Source organism: Crocodylus porosus, unplaced genomic scaffold, assembly GCF_001723895.1.
Source record: "Crocodylus porosus isolate Cpor-Errol unplaced genomic scaffold, CroPor_comp1, whole genome shotgun sequence".
Taxonomy (NCBI): Eukaryota; Metazoa; Chordata; order Crocodylia; family Crocodylidae; genus Crocodylus; species Crocodylus porosus.
Window position 1 is genome coordinate 9,846,408 of NW_017728915.1, and position 15,354 is coordinate 9,861,761.

A 15,354-nucleotide genomic window follows, 5' to 3' on the forward strand; every position below is an offset into this window, starting at 1 on the left:
TGGACTAGGACCATGGGGTAATAATTGGTGGGCTGGATTACGGTTTGGAGCATCCCTGTCATGTCCTGAATCCTTGCTCCAGGTAGGCAGTAGACCTCGTGTGCCGAGGGGTCACGGCGACATGTTCTAACTGGAACACATTGGAGAAGACTCGATTAATCAAGTCTGCTGTGTGTTCTAATTAGAAAGCTGCAACGTCGCCACAGCATCACATGCATTTAGAAATGGCCTCAGGGCACTTTCGTGAAACCTTGTAGAATAAGGCTTAGATAGAGCATCCCACAGCCATTTTTAGATATGAAGGGGTTTAATGCACGTGATGCTGAAGCATTTTAATTAGAGAGGAAGTGGCTCTAATTAAAATGTTCCTCCCTCTCCTTTCCCCACCTCTGATCATGTGTATAGGTAGCTTAAAGAACTAAAAACCAAACTGAGCTGATGCACGTTAGAAGTTCTTGGTCATACATATATGCATCTCTGTCGCATATAATGACAGAAGTCAATATTTCATGATGTAGGCTGTTTCATTGAGAAAATAACTATTGTCCCTTTCAGAACTGATCTGGAAATATTAGCTTTAAAGTTTCCTAAATTTGGCAGACTTGCTGTAGTAATTATAGTAAAGCTCTAGGCTCCAAGGTTGGTCTTCATTTTTCCCCCCTTTTTTTTCCTCTTAGGTCACATGATGCTACTATGACATCATAATGTCAATAACATCATATTATTATATTCATTTTTCCTAAAAGTGTTTGTAGGGGCAAGAGATTTTAAAAAATGGAAAGCTAGTTTTTAAGTCTCTAGATTAACATGTTTCCCACAGCCATTTTCTGCTTTTCAGTATTTTGCAGTCTGGATAATGCAATTTAATTTTTATTTACAGATATGGGAAAAAGCAATATATATTGTACGAGAGAAAATTGAGTAGCAAAATAATAGCACCAAGAGCTTACTACAGACTAACCTATTTGTTCTTTTTATCTTTTGCTGCATGCATAAAGCCTTGTAGGAACAAATATATTTTAATTTGTTTAAAAAATTATGAGGGGCAAGGATTTATTTGGGTGATAGCTTTTATTGGACCAAATGCATAGTTGGGACAGTTAAAAAAAGCTGTCAAATACAAGTTGTTCTTCAAGCCAGAGGAGAAAAGCAAGTGCAATGATAGTAAAAATAAATAAAATAGTTTGCACAACTAATTATTTAAAATAATTAAAATCCTGTAGGAATTTTAGTATACTTTAAGCACCTCTCATATAATTTGTAGCATAAGGAATTGAACAGACATACTTTTAAAGGCTTTATAGGAAGAGGGGGAGCTGCTACTTATGAGGGCACATTAAGTACTATGATGAAACTTTGAATGAACTTGAGCAATAGAGGTTTGACCCTGAATGAAATAGGATTAGTGTTGGAGCAGTTTTGCTATCCTTGTACTGATACAAAATTGCAAAGATGCATCACAACAGTTTATTAGGGCTGTGTGAGGCTTCGGACAGAGTTTCGGATCCAGAGAAGCTTCAAATGCTTCAGGGTCCAAAGCAGCACATCCGAGTCAAAGCGCTGGCCTTGTTAGGCTTCCTGAAGCAGTTCAGAGCCACCTTGGAGATCCAGCCATAGGGTATAATGGGGAAACAATAAAATATGTATAACTTTGTTGTTTTTGTCTGATTTGGATGACATTTTCAGGGGTGGTAGGATCTGCAGCGAGGATGAATCCTGCCAAGGTTCAAGAAGATTGGTGCAGGGGGTTGGGAGGAACAGCACCCCAAATTCTTGAAAGCAAAACTCATGTCATGTCTAGATGTTACAACATAGTGGGGGGTCAAAACTGCAGGGGTGGTAGCTCTTACTGAGGCCACAAAGCCTGCCAAGTTTCAAGAAGATATGTGCAGGGGTTTGGGGGGAACTGCACCTCAACCTGCAGACAAGCAAAACTGATGCCATGGGTGTTTGTGGGACTGACGTTCTGTCTCGGGGTGTAAGAGACACTACTGCAGGCCTGGCTGCTAAGCTACTGTGTTACCAGTTACCAGTCAATCAGTCATGTTTCACTCAGGGACCAGGGACTCAGGGCCCAGCTCAATGCACGGGACCTAGCTACTACATAAGACTTAATGCCTTAATTAACGCCTTAATGAGCATCAGTTAGCACCTACAAAACCAGGCAAGACGAGGAAAGAATCTATACAGACATTCAACTGCCCCAAGACAGAGACAGTCTTGGCACGAGTGTTGTCTGTCAGCAGCTAGGGGTGCAGAGCCCCCAACCCCCCTACCCAATCTCCTCCACAGCTGGCAGGCATCACAGCAGGGGTCACCATCCCTGTGGCTGTCACCCCGCTGCACCTTAACACACAGTGTCACCCGTGGCACGAGTTTTGCTTGTCCACAGCTTGAGGTGCAGTTCCCCCCAAACCCCTGCACTGATCTCCTTGAACCTTGGCAGGCTTTGTGGCCTCAGTAAGAACTACCAGCCCTGCAGTTTTGACCCCCGTGCGGTGTGACACAGGTGTGACATGAGTTTGGCTTTCAAGAATTTGGGGTACAGTTCCCCCCAAACCCCTGCACTGATCTTCTTGAAACTTAGTAAGTTTCATGCTCTCAGCAGAGGCTAGCAGCCCTGCATGTTTCATCCAAATTGGACAAAAAACAACAAAGTTATTGATATTTCATTGATTCCCCCTTATACCCTATGGCCAGATCTCTGAGGTGGCTATGGAGCCGCTTCAGCCGGATTGAGGCAGAAACCCGGTCTGGAGCTCCGGATCGGATTGCTGGCATCCGAAGCAGCCGGATCTGAAGCCAGATCGGATCGCTGCCAACTCGCACAGGCCTAACAGTTTATAGTTTTATCCTTTGATATTGATACAATTGTTACGCCTGTTTGTATCCAAATTCTCTTGTACTTAACTATGCAAAATAAAGCACCAGAATTTTGCCTGTGAAAGGCTTCTTATCTGTAGAGCTTTGAGTATATACAGATTCAGAAATTTCTGATGCACATTTGCATTTTAATTAAGAACAATTTTCTCTTTTCTGTCTTCCAGACCATTAAGAATATGATGGAAATTGAGAAGGTGAAAGGATTTTGCCAAGTAGTTGTAGCCAATAAAGTTCGAGAAGGAATTGCTCATCTAATACAGTCTTGTGGACTAGGTGGCATGAAACATAACACTGTGGTTTTGGGATGGCCATATGGCTGGAGGCAAAGTGAAGACCCAAGAGCTTGGAAAACCTTTATAGGTTAGTTTTAAAATATATCGGGTGGCTAGACATCCAAAACCAAGTTCTTCACTATTCGTAGGACACACTGTATGCCCATTGAACAGATTTCTTTTGCAGAACCATCCATGCTTTCCTGCTGTTTAGTATAAATATATTCTGTAATTAACAAACAAAGCATTAGAAAAAATAATCCAAACTGTAAAGTGGGTTTAATAGCACACTAATCTAGGTATCAGAAATCTTTCCTGTCAGAATAGTAAATAATTCTGTAACATGAATGGTAACTATGTTTTTTTTTTTTTCCATTATCATTAGCTCTTATAGTACCACAGAAAGGTAACACTTTGCTTTCTTCCTTTAACTGCAGATACTGTTCGTTGTACCACTGCAGCTCATTTGGCTCTCTTGGTTCCTAAAAATGTGTCTTTCTACCCCAGCAACCACGAGCGTTACAATGAAGGCAACATTGATGTGTGGTGGATTGTGCATGATGGAGGCATGTTGATGTTGCTCCCTTTTCTACTCAAGCAGCATAAAGTAAGGATTCAGGAACTAGATGACTAGTTTGTCTGCCACATAATTTGTGTGGAATAGTAAGCTAGCAGAAATTAGATAAGATTCCTATATAGAGTAGACTTGTTGGTTTTGGTATCAATACTCTTCATACTGTTCATCCAGGATATTTCCCTTATAATAAAAAAACTCTATACTAGAATTGTGGAGGTGAAGCATCCTACAGGAGCATGCGGGAGATCCCCAGCATACTCGGCAGTGGACCCAGAACTGAACCAGAAGCACTTCCAGGTCTGCCATGGAGGATGCCCCAGGCTCAATGACTGGAGCCTTCTGTGTCTGGGGTGGCTCCCAGGGTCCCCCTGGAGCTGATCATTGAGCCAGAGGGTCACGGGGTGGGAGGTCCTCTGCTGAGCATGTGGGGCCCCCTCCCTGCCATGCTCCTGTGGAACGCTCCATCCTCTCCACCATCACAGCATTCATGAGCCATGCCTAGTACTTCAAGGTATGTAGAAAAAACATTTAAAGCTGTGACCACGGCCAAATCACTGATTCTCTGAGTTAGCATTGACTCTTCAGATTTGGATTTGGCCGAATCGAATCAGGACAGTGATCCACATTAATGAAGTGAATCACTGTCCCCTGAATCAAGCCAAATCTGAACCGAATATGGCCCGCTTCGCATACTCCTTGTATCTGTATCATGTTGATAACTATGCAAGCTTACTGTGCCACTAAGGACTCGCCATACTTCTTTACCAAACGCTGTTTTCATAAGGATCCAAGCAGTGTCATAGTTTTAGAATCTTGATATTTTTGTATTCCAGTATAATTAGATACATGCATAGAGGAAGAATAGTGGCAGATTGGTTGTTAGGAAGATGATATACTACTTATTCAAAGGCTTAAATGTTATTTATTTTGTACCATACATTAGTAAAGATGATATTTAATAAGATGAAGGGGTACAATAGTATTGGTGTTAGACCTGACTGGATAATACCAAAATTATCTGTAAAAGTTTTTCATCAGCTTTATTTTTTTTTAATGTTGGCCGCCGCCGCCGCCTCCTCCTGTCAACTCCACTTTCCAATGAAGGTACCTCTTCTGTAGACACTGGTGTTCTCATTGCCAGTTTGCTGCTCTACTTTGGTCTCCACTGAACAGAGGCTGCCACAAAATGACTACTTTATAGATAGCTACTGTTTAATCCTAGGACTTCTGAAAGTGAATGGAAGATTCACTAACTCTGTGTACAACCTGATACCTATGTTGCCAGGACCCCCCCCAAAAGTAATTTTGTCCTAATACAGAGATAAATGTCTTGTTTTAAAGTACAATGCCCTTTAGTTTTCTGAATGAAATGAGGATATCTGGGGTGAATTTGTTTTTGAAATTCTTTCAGTCAAGCCCCACATCTGGTTAAGAAAACTAAGTGATAAGACAACATTAAGCCCACTGTCACTTCTGCACTAGACAGTGGAGTCCTAGCCTTGTCATCCAGTGTAATGGGTAAGATTGGTTGTCATCACAAAGATTTAAAACCTTTCTCCCACCCACAGACTCATGCACGTGCACTATAATGTTCATTAAGCTTATTGTCTTTTTCAAGTTTAATTAATAGTAAAAAGAGAATAGATGACCCCACAAGAATGAAATGTGCCAAGATTTTGTGCAAATCTCTTGAATGGGGACACCAAGGTAAAATACTAATATTTTATCATTCCCCCCCAAATTAATGGGTTTTCCCAGAAGAGATCATAGCTATAAAAAAATATGTGGGTTCACTAATAAGAACCTTTAATCTCTCAGCACCACTGGGTAGCTTCCTTTTATTACTGTCTTTAAGCCAAGAGTGAAGCTGGTTAAAAATTTAGGCTGTGGCAACATAAACACCATGTCAACCACGATATTGCCACAATCATAGCTTTAATGTAGTTTGTCATGTAGCATTTCTCAGCTGTGGGTCATGGGTTTGCATGATTTTACTTCTGCTATGGGAAAAGCAGGGTGTGTCTGTGTGTCTATGTGTGAACAAAAGAAAAGGAAAGAAAAACAAAACAAAAATGCACAATGCACTATGCTGGAAAATGAGTATGCTGTATCTATTGCTGTTCTCCTTTGTAGGGAGAAGAATGGTTTGTTCCAGATGATTAATGAATCTGCATTTTTCTTTCGTACAGGTTTGGCGAAAATGTAAAATGAGAATTTTCACTGTAGCCCAGATGGATGACAACAGTATTCAAATGAAAAAAGACCTTGCTACATTCCTTTATCATCTTCGAATAGAGGCAGAGGTGGAGGTGGTAGAAATGGTAAGGCCCTGATACTATTTCTTCTTAATAGTTTGAATGCTAGTATGTTGCATGATTACACAAGGAAATGTTTGTCTGTCTTTTGCAGCATAACAGTGACATCTCAGCATATACCTATGAGCGAACGTTAATGATGGAACAGAGATCTCAAATGCTGAGGCAAATGAGACTGACCAAAACAGAGAGGGAAAGGGAGGTATGTCATTCATTGTGTGCCACTGTAGAAAGAGCTAAGGTGGATGAATCAAAATATTTTCCCTGACAACATTTCATTTAAACACTTTAATCTGACACTAACTTGTGTCCCCACAACATAAAGTACTATATATGCTAATTTTTGTGTGGCTTTTTCCATAGCGCTGTCTCAAAACTGGATACATTTTCATAAGCTAATATATTGGAAGCTCCTAATCCAACCATGCTATAGAGATGCTTAATCTTAAAACAGAATGTGTGTAAGCATCAGTAAGCTGGAAAAGCCTTTTGGACTCTTCCCTCATCTTCAATTAACTGATTAGCAAGGAACTTGTCCCTTGTGTAAGTGGGGTATCATAAGCTTGTTTCACTCCGGTATATCTTATTTTATCCCATTTTAGAGCCCATTTGTCTTCTGACCTACCTTTTTATTGCAGTAAAACAGAACTAGAAAAGTAGTTAGCTTGTGAATGCAGGATTCAACTTTCACTTTACAGGCCCAGCTGGTAAAGGATAGACACTCAATAATCCGACTGGAAAGCCTGTACTCAGATGAAGAAGATGATGGAGACTCAGTACCCGAGAAGATTCAGATGACTTGGACAAAAGAGAAATGTGACTTTGAAAAACGGAGCCGAAATAGCACAGTAGAAAACTTTAGAGAACTGATCAGCATTAAACCGTGAGGCTTGCTCTTCTTTGTATCTGTCTGCCTTAAGATAAAATCTGATTGTACTTCTGCCCCTTCTATTCCATTCCTAACTAGAAACAAAGCAATTTGAACATTAAAAATCACTGCAATGCTGCACAGGTCTCTATTACCTCAGCTAAGTCTTGGTGATGGACAATCAGCAGAGCTAGTCACCACTGATCACCCAGTGTACCTGTAAAACATAAGTAAGCAACAAAAACTCCCTAGAAATGGCACTTGAGTTGTAGTCTTGTATAAGAATGTAGAAATTTTTATTTGTAACCAATTTATATATCTAGCTCAGTGTCCATCTAGAACCAGCTGGGTAGTAATTAGGATATTATCAGTCTGATGTTCTGCTAAGTATTACTTAGTGAGAATCTTTATGTCCAATCTAGGTAGAATGAGCTAGAGGTGGTTTGCTATGTAACATGGAATTTCTGTTGATTTGCTGTTGAGTTTAATTGCATATACTCTTGTCTCTTTCATGCTTTCAGAGAGTGGGAAAACCTGTAAGTTTGTATGTTCAAAAATATTTTTCTGTGGACAAGAGTGAGAATTCTTAACTTTCCTTGAACCTCATGAAACTATATTAATTTGGCCTGGTCCTACCTGTTTGATGTTGAGAAGAGCTGTGCCATTTCCATTTAAAAGGACTGAATTTTGGTCCTTAAATTTTAGGGAAAAATACCTTAGAAATATTGCCAAACAAATTCTTCAGGAGTTATATTAAGGAGAACTAATTCGGAAAGAACAACAACATCATCAATTGTTTTCAAGAACAGCATTCTTCATTTCAAGAGGCAAAACATTTTGTAGGAGTATCTTTTATTGGATTAACTACATGGTTGGAATAGATTTAGAGCATCTTTCAAATGCAAGGCATCCGTCTTCATGTCTGGAAAGGGATGCCCTGCATTTCAAAATTTGTCTAAATCTTTCCCAACTCTGCAGTTTGTCCAATAAAAGATATCACTCATAAAAATTCTTTCCTCTCACCTATTTCCTGGACTCTCCCAGGTACAACATCACTCCCAACAATAAAGTCTCCTGATTTTGACCTTCCACAAAAACATGGAAAGTTCTAAATTTCATTTGAGCTGGGCATGGCCGCTGTGGTCACTTGATGCACAAATGGTTTATTAGGAGCTCTTCAAAATAAGACTGTGGCAATCCTGATCAAACTATGGACCACATAACAACACTGCCCTCTATACAAATTTGATGGTGGCATTGTAGAGATACGTTCTCTTTCCTCAAGGATATTAGACTGGTTAATTAACCTTAAACTGAAGTTATAATTGTTGCTCCAAGTCAGCCATATGAAAGAGAGAGAGAGAGAGATGCCTTCTTCATTTTAAGGATCTTTTAGGTTGGAGTGCCATAGCAGAAGGTTGGAAAACCAAGATTTTGGCAGTGGGAGAAAGCACAAATTCGGGATCGTGCCAATATTGAACCTAGCTCAAATATAGTATTCCAAGGACACTGCTGATTTGCTTTTGTATGTAATTGGTATGTGTGTGGCAGTGCACCTTTCGTGCCTGTCACTTGAAGGGCAGGAGCAGGCAGCCACCAGGTACCTGATGAGGGTGGCCATTTTCAAACACAGGTCAGAGAGGCAGCAGTCTCTGTTGAGCAGCCAGGAGGCAACGTTGGGCTGAGCTGCTCCTGGAACACCTTGGAGGTAAGGGTGAGGCTGTGGGGACAGAAGAGGCCTCATTGGTCCTGAATATGACCTGAAACTGTACCCTGCCAGGATAGGGAGGCCTGGTGGGACTGCCCATTTCATGGCAGTCCCACTTAAATACCAAGACTGTGAACCTCCCTGGTGTAAGGCAGGTTGGGGTGCCTAAACGCCAGGCCCCACCTTCAGGTGGGTTACTAAGAGGGAGGGGTGGGGCCAGGCATGGCTATGGCCACCTGAACCCATAGGGGTGTAAGACCCCAGAGGCCCCGGGAGGGATAGTTGTGTGGCCCCAGAGAGGAGGCAGTTGTGGAGCCCTAGAGAAGAGGGCAGTTGAGAGACCCTGAGAGAGCAGGGGTGTCGGTGGGCGCGCTCAGCGTAAGATGCGTCTTCATGACCTGAAGGACTGGGCATAATTCGTGGTTGAGTAGGCCTAAAGGGATGGTCTGAAGGGCAGCCTGCGGGGGTGTGTTGAGTAGGGCTGAAGGACGGCCAGAAGGACAGCACATGGTACAACATCCATAAGATCTTGGTGTTGTATATAAGAAGCCCGGTGAGGGGCTAGGGCAAAGTAGGCCCTCCATTTGGTGAATTGGCTGGCACTACCCAGGTGAGGGTTGTGGGAGAGGCCCTAGAGACTGCATGTCACCAGCCAATGTGTGATTCGGATAAGCCTGATGGCCAGAAGAGTTGCTCTAGGAGAGAGTAGTGCAGAGTGTAGGGGGACAGTATGGCGAGCAAAAGAACCTGTGAGAGGGAGTATGAGAACATCTTGGATGCCATCTGCAAGGCATGGGCCACGGTGTAGGGAAGGTACAGAGCTGTGGATAGCGCCCTCTGGCATGGGGGAATGTAATGAGCAGCCTCCTGCATTTACCAACAGTTTATTGTAATAGCAAAGTTGTGGCAAGCAAGACTGGGTGGAGTGCCTTACATAGACAGGTGGGCAGGTCAACTTGAGTCTAGACCCCGAGCGTGCCCCTGTCATAATGTGTTTACTCTTTAATGTTTATAACAACTGCTGGGCAGCTTAAAATTAGCTTTTTCATGTTTTGATTTATACACATTGCCCTCCCTATCCCCAATGAAACCCAGCAAAACCAGTGTTCCCAGACAGCACAAATTGGGATTGTAGCAAATAACTGGGCTGGAGGAACTGTTCCTGCGTACCTGGCATGTTGTTAAGGATACTAGGGCTATGGCAGCAACAGCTTCTGGGACACTGGAACGGGTGGAGTAGGGAATACTTCTCTATTTTATTTTCAGTATAAATGTGGTTGGTATCCAACTGGGTGCTGGGAAAAGCTTTTCCTGAAAGTGTGAAGAAACGAACATGAAGTTTTCAGATATAGGTGTTCAGCTTTTTAATAGATTATGATGTGGGATTCCTTTATTGTTTCAGTTAGAACAAACTCTTATTGGCTAACAGTGCTATAGCTGTGTTTCTAGAGCTTTAGATTAGATGCCTGCACAACAGATATTGGAATCTGCTCCACTCAGTAGGTAGGTGTCTGTTTAAAGATCACCTTGGAAAATACAGATTTTCTGGTTTCCCATGACGTTCCTTGTAAAAGGGATGTTCTTGGTTTCATTATCTTCTAGTTTATCCCATTCTTAAATAACGTTGTGCTGCAGCATTTTGAATAATTTCCTGAATATTTTTGGAAGTTTACCATATTTCCTCACATACATATTATATTCCTAGGGGGGTTGTACCTTGTTTTTAAAAGGCAGAATGAAGGGGGAAAACATTTTTCCAGGGTTATGGCTGCATAGAACATGAACAGAGTCCATTTTTTAGCTGATACACCCTCCTTTTCAGCTCACTAGCCTCCCCTAGGTGCTGCTGAAGACAGGTTTCCATTAGTGAATCAGTGATTTTGAAAAGAGCTAAAGAGTCTATAAGACTGTGAAATAGGAGAGGAGAACCCAGAAGCCTGTGAGACAGCAGAATTGCCCTAAGAAAAGTTAGCTTGAGTAGTAGAACTTCAAGATCCTTAAAAAGAAGAGACAATCATTAATAGTTCTGGAGTAAAGAACAATGAGCCATTAAATCAACTGACCTGTGGAGCAGGAATTAAAGCAGGATGTTTCTCTCCTGAGCAGAAAATCAGCTTCTCTCATTTAATACATGCACCCCAGTTTTGGAGGCCTGAATTTGGGGAACAATGCATGTTGTATGCAAGAAAATATGGTATTTCCCAAAGAAAGCCCACAGACACAATCTGAGTGATCAAATCCTTTGGGTAGAAACATAAATCCTTTAAATAACATTCCTTACTCATGTCTTACTGCTTTCTTGTAATCTTTGAGTGCTTTAGTTCATTAATTTAAGTCAGACTTTTTGATATGTCAGTTCTAATATAAGGGCACAGCGGAGATTACTTAAATAATCTCTGTTGCTTTTAAGAATGGAAAATCACTCTGGACTGTAGACCTAATTCAGTTTCAGTCTGGTCCAAGGCCACTTGGAAGCTGATACAAATTTTTATGTTGACTTCAATTAATAGATTAGTTTTGTGTTTGTATTGCTGTACCAGTCTTAAGGTTAAAGTGATCTATAAGTACATGCCTAAGAGAAACCAAAGATAGTGGAGGAAATGTAGACTAAACGAGTTTTGTTCTTGGAACATTGATTTCAAAAGGCTTAAGTATTAGCATAAGCCCATTTCATTGACTTATAAACCCTATATAGCTTTTAAAATAAATTGGAGAAAAGAATGCATGTTTGTTAGATGTAGTGTGTAAGAGTGATGTTGTAGCAATGATGGTCCAGAAATTATGCGAGAGGTAAGGATTTCTTAGGGTAATACCTTTTATCGGACCAACTGCACATACTTGATATAAAGTTAGACAAGCTTTTGAATGGAAGACACTTTTCATCAAGTTTAACCAGTTCAAACCAAGTTGCCATTCTATTAACATTGCAGAGCATTTTAATGGGGATTTTCTTTTACAGTTCAGTTTAAAGAATTTTTTCCTAACAACAAATATGAATGCAATTCTTCAACAGGAATCAGTCTAATGTCAGAAGAATGCACACAGCCGTGAAGCTGAATGAAGTCATTGTAAATAGATCCCATGATGCTAGACTTGTTCTTCTCAACATGCCTGGCCCTCCAAAGAACACTGATGGTGATGAAAACTGTATCCTTGCAGGGAAAGCTAAGATCATATACAAAATATATGCCTTTCTATCTCACCGTGATTCTTATGCTTCTGATTGTAACAAGCTTGCTGCTGTAATGCCATGAGAGTACTAAATTATAAATACTTAAAGGAAACGTTACCACTGTCTGTCTTATCATACCCTGGATGCCTTGCTCTCTGGATCTGGTCAGACAATCTGACAATCTCGTTTACACTTGTCTAGATTAATATTTTCCATGGCCTCTATAAGCTTAGAATCTGGCAACAACGAGGAAATTAAACAGATGAGAGTCTTGCCAGCTACAGAAGTAGGCTAAACAATTTGATATTATCTAACTTGGGAATGATAGTTCCAAGGAAGCAATAGCTGTGTTTCTCTTTTTGTATTTTGAAGCATTTGAGTGAATAAAAATAATTTCTTTACAAAAAAACAGCAAGGAAATAGTTGGAAGGTGGTTAACTTTGACTGGAGTCTGAAGATTACCTTTGCATCATAATTAAAGCCAACCAGAGGGTCCACTTCTGATATGGTACCTTCCGATTCTCAGTTTGCCCCATATTGGTAATGCCATAATGAATAAATTCAAGTTGATTTGTAGAGCCAGAAGCAACTTTTGGAGTGCATCACATTGTGCGAGGAAGCTAGAAACATTTCTTGAAGTCATTAAGAACACCCTCAGCATGAGTGGCTTGGTATTGCATGCCATTTGGTTTAGGTTTTGTATTAGTCAACTGTGTTAATTTCCCCCCCTTTGTGCGACTCGAAAGCTTACGGAACAATAGTAACACAGGAGAAATCTGTAGTACATGTTGTCTGTGAGCTCAGATATTCCTTTGCTTTCCCCATCTCCTGCTACGGTTTGGATTAAAATTCTGTGTTGCACCAGTTCAACTCCTGCCCCATCATAAATCCACTGTATATTAAAAAATGAGGAGTGTTGGAAAGCTAGCTAGAACATAGTTCAGGCATGATTCTCAATGAACCATGTTCTAATGTAGTTTGTCCAGCTGCTGTTCTACAGTTATTTGAGCTTAAGGAAATGCAAACTCATGTCTGTTCTTACTGGTTGTATATAAGTTTAGTTATAAAAAAAAGCAAGTGTTTGATATGTTTATACACAAGTGTTACTGAAGCATTCTGGCACTTACTATCTTGATTCTATATTGGCCCTTGTTGACTAAATTGAACAAATCTTCATTGTCTACCAGTAAACTTAATTTATTTAAGCTAAGAACCTTTCATAGTGTGGTTGGCTTTGAAGCACAATCTGTCATAAACATAAAACACTAATTTGATACATAAGTTCTTTGAAAGTTTGATGTGATCCAGTTTTGAAAAACTGCTTTTTTCTGCCTAAGCTGCACCTGACATGTGCACACATTCATATTTAATAAGAATGGAGAGTGCTACAAGTTTTTTAGTTAAATTCACTATGGAAGTTGTAAATATACACTTTTCCATAAGCGATGCTGATCATTCTCTACTTGCATGCAAGTTTTACAAATGCTTATGTTCTTGACTTTACTGATGCAGATATGGAGTTCCTGGAAGTCTTGACTGAAGGTTTGGAGAGAGTGTTACTTGTTAGAGGTGGTGGTCGTGAGGTCATCACGATTTATTCTTGATTCAATGCAGCCTTCTATGCCAGCCCACATAGACTGTCTTCTTGAAAATGGACATTCCAGTTTTGAATGGAGGACAGCATAAATTCTCTTCCTAACTCCCTTTAACCTGTATCTCTAAGTGTTGCTTCCACCAATTTCATTTTCAGTGACTCCTCATTTGCAACTTACATATCTTTTGAATTGCAGTGTTGTTACACTATCCAACAGGCAACTCAAGTTAATCGTGAATCTATGACATTACTCAGTTTCTGCTTTGATACTTTGCCATTTGTTCTTGGAGTTTTAACACTAAACCTATTTTTAGACCATATTTGCTAACATGCAGTAAGTATTTTAGTAACTGTTAAGTTAGGAATTGACAGTCGGTTACTGTAAAAAGATTTCAAAGCTTTTTATATTGGGTTTGGGGATAGAATTACATTATAGAGCAGGTAGTTTATGCTGATGTTCAGCTAAAATACACTTTTCTAAACAGAAAAAAAACTAGATTGTAAGAACTGCCTGAATGAGCTACAGTTTTCTGGGTTTATTTCCAGAACTAAGTTTCAGTATTGGATCAGAATTTATACTTGCAATACATTTATTGATATAGATTTAAATAAATTATGTTGCCATAGTTGATAATTATGTATGTAGCTTGCTACAAAACCTTGTGTTCCTTCTGAGATTAAAGGTTTTGGGAGGCAGATCCCTATTTATTTTTTATATTTATTGGTCCTAAACATTGGAAACATAGGTGCAAACAGTCTGGGAGTTTCATAGAGAGGTTTCTTTAGTTTCATACAGCTATTGGTTCAATGACCAGTCCTTGCAGTTTTTCCCTGTGTTAAAATCCTTGCAAGCCATCATTGTATGACTTGCAGTGCATAAAACTTGTTGAAATTCAGCACATGGAAACAGAAGTGTTGCACTGCACATGCTATAGTGGCATTGCACTTGCACAAACACAGGGGACCTGCTGCTTCATTATAAAGTTTTGTGTCTTAAAGAGAAAAAGCCAAACCTCCTATTAACCGATAAGTCTCTGGAAATTTTATCAAACCCAATCACATTGTACTTTTCTGTACAGAATGTCCATATTTTTTTTCAATAAAATGTTGCATACACTTAAAACTATGTTCAGTTGTGTTTATGTACTGAATTAACTAACATGTACTTATACCTGCCCTCTGCTGCGTGGGACTGGAATTGCTAAAAGACAGTTGTGTAGTCCAGAGACAAGTGCAAAAATTGTCATCCCAGCTACAGTATGATTGCTGCCCAGGAACGAGTTTCAAGAGAAGCTTTAATTGTCCATAACTGACAACTGTGTACCAACACCAATGGGAGGGATGTTGATGTCTGTCTTCTTACCTTACACTATTAGTGGCTGGTATATTGTGAAGCATTATACTTCACCCATTTTTATTTAAACTGTGTAGTGATGAAGATACATAGTTGATGATCCATCCCCTAACAACTATGAAACTATAATAATATAAATGGCTCAATATTTAATGACTAATATTTCTCAACTCTTGGAGGAGAAGGTGATTAGGAACAGTCAGCATGGATTCACCAAAGGCAAGTCATGCCAGACCAACGTAATGGCCTTCTATAATGAGGTGACTGGCTTTGTGGATGCAAGGAAACCAGTGGATGTTATATACCTTGACTTAAGCAAGGCTTTTGATACAGTCTCCCACACCTTCTTGCAGGCAAGCTAAAGAAGTATGGGTTGGATGAATGGACTGTAAGGTGGATAGAAATTTGGCTGGATTATCAGACTCTGATGGTAGTTAGTAGTCAATGGCTCAATGTCTAGTTGGCAGCCAGTATCCAGTGGAGTGCCCCAGGGGTTGGTCCTGGGGCTTGTTTTGTTCAATAGCTTCATCAATGATCTGAAAGGTGGGATGGAGTGCACCCTCAGCAAGTTTGCAGATGACATCAAGCTGGGGAGAGTAAATAGATACTCT

General features: G+C 40.3%; 1 protein-coding gene across 1 annotated transcript in view; it reads left to right on the top strand.

Annotated features, from left to right (window-relative positions):
* The window catches only part of SLC12A4 (solute carrier family 12 member 4), a 110,993-nt gene extending 96,604 nt beyond the window's left edge, over positions 1-14,389 (top strand). Inside the window, exons 18-24 of the mRNA XM_019535694.1 lie at positions 3,048-3,243; positions 3,593-3,762; positions 5,922-6,053; positions 6,142-6,249; positions 6,746-6,930; positions 11,637-11,770; positions 13,308-14,389. Of these exons, the coding sequence (XP_019391239.1) occupies positions 3,048-3,243; positions 3,593-3,762; positions 5,922-6,053; positions 6,142-6,249; positions 6,746-6,930; positions 11,637-11,770; positions 13,308-13,399 (1,017 nt within the window). The 3' untranslated portion in view covers positions 13,400-14,389. The remainder of the gene's footprint in view (positions 1-3,047; positions 3,244-3,592; positions 3,763-5,921; positions 6,054-6,141; positions 6,250-6,745; positions 6,931-11,636; positions 11,771-13,307) is intronic.
* The last annotated feature ends 965 nt before the right edge of the window (positions 14,390-15,354 follow it).